Source organism: Alligator sinensis, unplaced genomic scaffold (genome assembly GCF_000455745.1).
Source record: "Alligator sinensis unplaced genomic scaffold, ASM45574v1 scaffold690_2, whole genome shotgun sequence".
Classification (NCBI taxonomy): Eukaryota; Metazoa; Chordata; order Crocodylia; family Alligatoridae; genus Alligator; species Alligator sinensis.
In genome coordinates, this window is record NW_005843265.1 from 98,459 (window position 1) to 106,279 (window position 7,821).

Consider the following 7,821-nt stretch of genomic DNA (forward strand, 5'->3'; position numbering starts at 1 on the left):
CTCAGCCCTCACAGGGCTGCCTGTGCCTGCTCAGGACAGCCCCGCGTGGACTATGAGCAGCTGCAACAGGGAGCGCTGGCCACAGGGCGGGCGAGGGGCCGCTTTTCCCTGCATTCTGTACCAGCTCCTTCCCTGCCCCCACCCTCCACACACACACTTACCTGAGGTTCCTGCACCGGTGCAGCCACGTGGTCCCAGGTCAAAAGCCCCTGCTGCAGCTTCCAGCTGGGTGGGGGTGGGGCTGGGTGGGCCCTGCTGTTGCGGGAGCCCGCTGGGCTTCCCCTGGGTTCTACTGCTCTTGGTTCCTGTCATTTTTGACAGGAACCAAAGACAGAAAAATATTAATTTTCAAAAATGTTTAGGGGCCCCATGGGCCAGATAGAATGGCCTCATGGGCTGTATTTTGCCCACCCCTGGGATAGAGCCTGTTCAGTTTATGAAAAGGAATTATAGGGTGTGGTTGCCTGCAGCAGGGGGATTAGACTGGCAGATCTAGAAAGTCCCTTCTAACACAGGGTTAATTTACCACCATTGCTCCCACGTTTCAGAGTAAAACTAAAGCAGCTTATGGTGCCAGCAGTGATTACCAACACATTTACTTCACTTAAATGGTAGCATTGGGGGAAACTTAAGCATAAAATACCTAACCAAGAGAAGGTCTGCATGTTTCATTCAGTCACTGGATAAGTGTCACAAACAAGAAATTGGGGCAATATGGTTGCAATTCACCTAGGACAGATGGCCCCTCACTCCAATCAGAGCTGTGGTGGGGGCTGTGTTGAGAAGGTGATGACTCAGGCAGAGTGCCTACACATGGCATGGAGGACCCTTGTGTGCTAGTGCCAAATACACTGCTTATGTGGATTCAGTGCTCCTGAATCTCCATGTGGAAGAAGAAAAGGTGTAGTGAGCATTATTTCAGACCGAAGACAAGTATGGTGACTGTAGTCCTGCAATCTTAGACAAACACTTGATGGGGATGGCTTAGGGATGATCCTGCCTTGAGCAGGGAGTTGGGTTACATGACATCCTGAAGTTCCTTCCAACCCTCCTATTTTGTGATTCTGTAATCTGCCTGCGGGATGTAGGGATTTCCATCGTGCTCAGCCCACCTTTGTTCCATGAGTTCATGCATGAGTTGGAAGCAAATTCTGAGAGGTAATCTGGGACTGCTACTTGGGAACATCCTGTTGCATAGAGGCTACTTGTATTAGTCCATGATAAAATTAGAGAGACTGATGAGATTGGCCATGGATGTGTGTGCTAAAGCTGCTTTGTTCATTAATGAGTTTTTGCTGTTGGTTTCAATTTGTTCATAGCATGTTAAAATGCAAAGGAATTCAAGTACATATGAATTAAAATACATTTATTAGTTATTTATTGTAATAAATAAATGAATACTAATAATGGGCCACTAACTTTCCTTTTTTTCTTACAGATAAAGACTACTTCCTGATTGTTATCCAGAATCCAGCAGAATAAGATTATCCTAAATTAGTCTGTTTTCACCTTTCACTCAATATTTTTTTTAATTTAATAGCCAAAAAATAAAGCATTAGTATTAATTCTATTGTGTTACCTTATTAATGCCTGGAAAAATGAACTTGAGGATTTTTGTTTGTTTACAAAGAGATAAAAGTGTCTCTAACTTTTTTTTATATATATGTAAAATATATATGTGAAAGTCATTCCAAGGAAGAGTCTGAGGATTGGAATCGGGTACCTTGGGCAGTTGGGAATGCACAGATTTCTTTCAGTGGTTAAAAAGATAATATAATATAAACTCTAATAATGTGTTCTAAAAAAAAATTGTTGTATGGTTTACATACTCCTGTCACCTCTGTCTGAAATATGGCGGCTGTAAATATGAAACAAACTTGCCTTGTCTCTTATTTTGTTGTTTTTATGATTTATTTTGCAAAGCTTTTGTGACATCAATTTAATAAAAATGTCACCAGTGATTATTTTTGTCATGTCTCCCTTCTGTCTTATAAAGATTTTAATGGATTTTTTTATCATTGGGTGGATTTCTTAATGCAAGCCTTCGAAAGGTGCAATATTTTTCTGTTGATCTTATAATTTCTATGAAGGACAACTTAAAGTGAATTTGCTCTTTACTTCATAGCAGAAAGTCTGCTGGGGTCAAATGATCCCAGCAAGATAAGCATCCAGTCGTCCAAAGGTATCCAAAGTAGGTGCTTGCACCACTTCTGGGGGGAGTCTGTTCCAGACTTTGGAAACTCAGACAGTAAAGAAGTTTTTCCTTATGTCCAGTCTAAAATGGTCTTCCCAGAGTTTGTGACCGTTAGACCTTGTCTTCCCCTAGTGACCTTGTTTTAGACCTTGTCTTCCCTGGTGAACGGATGTTCTCCCGGTTCCTGGCGCACACACCTAATCTATTTATAGGCCACCACCAAGTCACCCCTGAGCCTTCACTTTTCCAGGCTGAAGAGTCCCGTGTCTCTCAGCCTTTCCTCATAAGACTTGTTCTCTTGTCCTCTGATCATGCGCATGGCTCTCTGGACTCTCTCAAGCTTCTCCACATCCTTCCTAAAGTGCAGAGCCCAGAACTGGGTATAGTACTCCAACTGTGACTGGCACATGCATGTGCACACACATGCTTCTGATTGCCCTCCCCTACTCCCCCCATGCCAAGCAGCCCCTTGCAGGCTGGAATTCTGCATTTTCCAGCATTTTTGTGTTTTAAAGGAGAAAGCCATTATTTTCTCTTTTAAAGGGGAAAATCCATGTTTTTCTGCAGCAAATGGAAAACCCCAGGTCCCTGTTTATCATGACCCCATCCACTGATGTTGTGACCTCATTTGGGAACTGCTGGTCTAGTAGTCAGTCTTGCCAGGCACCTACCTAGATGCTTGTTCAACCATAAATGTGTGAGAAAAGGGTACAAAAATTTTTTATTCACTTTCCTAGTGATCATCCTTTGCTATGAAGGAATAGGATGAATTGCTTCTGTGGTATTTTAATGTACACACAACTTCTGTTAATAGGTCTGGTTCTTCAACAATTTAGGCATGCTGTTGCACGTGCAAAATACATTTGTATAGGCAAGTTGGATTGTGGTATCCTATAAACGCAAGGTAGATATACAATTGAAGTAATTGTCCAGGAACAGTAATTACACGTGCTCTTTTGTATCTAATATGCTTCTCATTCTAAATATATATGCCATGTGTCTTGTAAAACCTCATTTACCTGTTGTTGTTTTTTTTATCTTAATCCCCTCTATAGTGAATTCATAGGCTAGTGACGTATAATATGCCCCTCAATTTTGACCCCTTTCCTGTCCTTCTGTTACAGGAAGGCATAGGGTATCTGGGAGAAGTTCTTTTAACTTTCTGTTGTTTGATTTTTATCCCTAATGAGTGAGAGCGTCTTAGTTTAAAGTCTCCCATACAAAAGCCCATCCTTCCTTCAGGCTTCTAATCACAGTTTTGTGAGGATCTACTGTTGTGTCTCTAATTAAATAAAGTGATGGAAACAGAAACGTTTTATGTGAGGTTGTGCCTTTATACATAATGACCACTGGAAAAGATCTGGTACATTTCTCCATCTCCTGTTTTAATAATGTTTGTGGCTAACAGCCATCTAAATGCTCTTTGTTTATAGTGCAATGGCAATCACAATATACTAGGAGCTGGCCTTTATACATAGAAAAGCAGTTTCTGAAGACAGTTCACAGTACAGGAACTGTAGATGCCTTTTGTTCTTTGAGGTTATTAAGTTACTAAGAATACTCATTTAGAAGTCATCTGTACTCTCTCTGTTATTGAGAGGGCCTTGTGTAATCTTGTGTTACAAACACCTAAATTCTACCATGATGATTTAGCTCATAAAATGTTCTTCCTTCCTCCCCCCAAATACACATAACTATAGCGTGCACTTGAATATAGTCCTTGATGTTCAGTAAATTAATGGTTATGTTCAACAATGATTATTTTTCATGGATTTTTTTAATGCATTTTCTGAATGGCTCCATGGCATTGGTGTCAACCTTAGACAGTCCAGCTCCTTCTCCCATCTTGTAACCTGGGGAAAAAAGGAGCTTGCCACTAGTTTCATCTTCTCTGTGGCCCAGGTCTTTCCAGTTGTTCTGTTCTCTAAGACAAAGAGCTGTCCAGGCTGCACTTCAGGGCTCCTCTGTTCCTAGGCTGCAAACAGGACTCTAGAGCCATATATGTAGTAAAAGTGCCTTTTTCCAAGCACAAGCATACCAGGAAAGCTATGCTTTCTATTGCTGTAGGAACACTCTATTCCAATGAAACATCCTATACAAGTAGCTTATAGTTTTGACTGGATAGCAGAATCTACATTAGGGGATTCTGCCAACCATATCAGGGATCACACCTCTTCCTTTCCTTTCCCAACTGAGTCAGCTATGCCATCAGAAGTCTGTATTGTAGATTATGCTAGCTGTAGCTTCTTAACCCTGTCCTGCTTGTTTGTGCAGTACATGGTTTCTAATCCAATTAATTTCCCCTCACAGGGAGGGCAGACAAGTCCCAGCAAGGTGCAGAGATCCAGATATCTGACTGCAATTAAATTGTGGATTCAGCCACAAAGATGACAAATTCTGTTGTATCTCAGGAAACTGCCAAATGTATATCTGCAAAATTATGGCATCTCCAGGGATTCAAAGTCAGACAACTAAAGGGGCTCACAGTTCTCAAAGCCCTTATCTTGAGTTTTTTTGCAGACTTGGGCAGGCATTAATTTATACTTGACTCATGTTTTACATCAACTTTGCAAGCAGAAGGGCAAAAAAAACTTTATTTCAATGAAAACTGACTGCGAATGGTATAGACAGCTGCCTTCTATATACTCCTGATGTACCAAACAATTTGCCTCTTAATTTTCAGTTCTACCCAAGATATAATGGGTGCTCATTCAGTTAGTTCAGGAAACATATTCGCTAAGTAGTGTTAGAGTATTGCAGTCTGCAGATCTCAGTATCCCTCCTCTTAGACTGATTTCAAAGACATCATCAGTCAGTGGGTTCATATACACATTATTAAATTACATTGCAGACAGAGCTGCTCCTAATATACATCAGAAATTATATAATGCCTATGAATTGCACTGCAATTTAATTTAATTTTCACGGCACAAAATGACTAAATAGATTCAAATCTGAATTTTGACAAAAGACAGAAAAAAATAAGTGCAAGCGTCGTATACATGCTTTATGGTTCATACCTAGAGAACTGGAGATTATGACCTGTTTATGTGCTTTGGCCTTCGCTAGCTGTTGGCAACATGACTTCTGTGAACAATGAGGTATTTAATGCACTGTAAAGAATAAGAACTTACTTTGGGCCAATCCCTTAACATAATTACCCCTTTGATTGTTTTGGGATTTTTTTAAACAGATGCAAGTAACCCTATTGTGGAAGTAGAGGCACAGTCTGGCAAGGTGATAAACATTTTCTGCAAGATGTTGAACAATTGGACTTGCAATGAAATTACATGGTTTAACCCTGCAAAAGGATGAATAGTTCTTAATACCCATTCAAGTTAATAGTTTGGAGTAACAGGGATTTAAAACGTCACTTGGTGTGGATGGAGAATAATAACCCAACCACAGTCTATAGAAAGTTAATTCAGATTAAGGAATGGTGTGAATTTAAAGCTCAATAATGCCATGTGTAGAAACTTACTCTGAAATTAGAGCACCTTGTTCATATTTAGCTCATTGATTCCAATGATAGCTGTAAAGATTAGATTGGAAGATTTTTCTTGGTACCTGAAGATAGAAAATAATTCTGTACCTCCTACCAGCCACCATAATGCAGGTAAAGAACACAACAGGAGATGGAAGTACTATGTCATTTCCCAGCTTTGATGACAGTTCTTAAGACAAGGGCTCTGCTGTTAAAAGTTAACATCAGCTGTAGAACAAGACAGATTGTCACAACAAAAATTAAATATTGTGACCCAGCCCTCTTCTCTAGTTGAACAGTAGTTAGTACAGCATGGGAAGGGCACCAAGGCAGTTTTAAACCACTAATGCACTGCCACGAACCCAGGACTACTTTGTGACAGGCCAGTCCCCAGGCCTAAACTACAGCAATATTTAGGCTTCTAATCTATGGTACCACCAGGGGTTCCCAGCAGGCATTACAGCAACCTGCAATGACTGGAAAGCCAGTCATTCATCCTCTCACCTGGGGAAGGAAGTAGCATAGGAAATCCTAACAACTGGTCCATGCACAAGTGTTCTAACAGCATAGCTCTGCCTAGCAGTGTGATTATTTCACATGGGCATGACTATGCTCATGAAGCCTTGTGTATATGCAGTTGTACTAGAATAGCCATTCTGATAGTGGTATGACCATGGCAGTTCCCTGAAACAGCAGATGCTATAACAGTTTAAGGACAGTTAAACCAATGAAACACCACCCGCGCTAGTGTGTTTTACCAAGACAGTCATATGGGCAGAAACCTCACTGTAGGCTCAAGTCTACGGTACAGAATTCTGTCAGCACAGCTGTCAGGGATGTGAGGTCTGGTCCCTGACTGGCTCAACTTGTGACAGCAGACGCCCTTGCATAGCTGCATTTATACTTCCAAAACTGTACTTATCCCAGGATAGCTTAATTTTCCCAATAGGAGCAGCTGCCCTCTACCCATCCAAAGTGTGTTTTTTGCCAGTATAGCTGGATCCAAGCTACAGACTTGCCTGGTGTAGTACATTAATGTTGCTACACTGGTAAAGCACTTCCACTGTAGACACAGCCCTAGAGGGACAAGACTTTAGGTGGCAATTAAGGATCTTTCAACACAAACCAGCTTTAGAGTGGTGGCCTGATGCTGAAGTGGCATAAAGCCACTCTTAGGAAAGAAGTGAGCCCCCTCAGTTGTCTAGAAAACAGCTGGATCCCTCCTTTCCTCTTTCCACCACTCTTTCTTTTTTGGTTCTAATCTGGTTCCCACAAAAGGTTCTGGAAATCTGTCACTGGCTTCAGGAAGAGCAGGATTGAGTCCTACAGCACCACACTCCTAGCTCTTGAAACAGAGATGCAGAAAATGCTGGGGTTATTTTTACTGCATTATTAATACAGTCTCATTTACCTTTGTTTCACTTATGCAAAATCATCCTGGATGAGAAGCCAAGTTGTGTCTTCTGCCATGCATCTTTTATACCACGAAACCCCTTGGTTTATCCAAACTTGTATTCATTCTCCCAGTACAGTCAAGTGGAGGGAATTCTGTAGAATCACAGCTCCAAGTTTTTCATCCAGATCTGCATAAATAGATTTTGAAGAGACCTGAGAGTGCATATTCAATCACAAGAAAACAAACTCCTTTATAACAAAAGGGATGTAATTAGCAGGTGTACTCTGTAAAGAAAGAAACTTCCCCATGCCAGCAGAGCTTAGTCGCATTGCTTCCTTGATCCAATTCACTACAGTTTGTGGAATCAGAAAAAAAATATGCCTTAAACTTTGACTATTTTAGTTATAAGATGACATAACCGCTTTGTGGAGAATTGCTGGCTCTGTACAGTAGAACAGATAAGAGAAAGTGTTTGTTCTTTGTAACTCCTCTGCAACTGCTTCGCTCACCGCGGCCTTGAAGATAGCAAAAAGTATGTACAACTCTGATTTGCAGGTGCAAGAAAGAGGTTTGTGAACTAACCTCGCCTCCCCCATTAGTTCCCATCCTGATTACAGCAAAGAAATAATAAAGTAATATTATAGCCGCTTTTCATGCTAATTTCACTATATGATCACGTGAGTTGTAAGCAACTGTTAAAAAATATATAAGCCTCCTGATTTTGCTCTTGGGGGGGACCCCTTCCAA

At 41.0% G+C, this 7,821-nt stretch overlaps 1 protein-coding gene across 1 annotated transcript in view; it reads left to right on the top strand.

Annotated features, from left to right (window-relative positions):
* Nucleotides 1-1,961, top strand: part of DYNLRB1 (dynein light chain roadblock-type 1) — a 13,845-nt gene extending 11,884 nt beyond the window's left edge. The window contains exon 4 of the mRNA XM_006038147.3: nucleotides 1,439-1,961. Within this exon, the coding sequence (XP_006038209.1) occupies nucleotides 1,439-1,482 (44 nt within the window). The 3' untranslated portion in view covers nucleotides 1,483-1,961. The remainder of the gene's footprint in view (nucleotides 1-1,438) is intronic.
* Nucleotides 1,962-7,821: the final 5,860 nt, after the last annotated feature.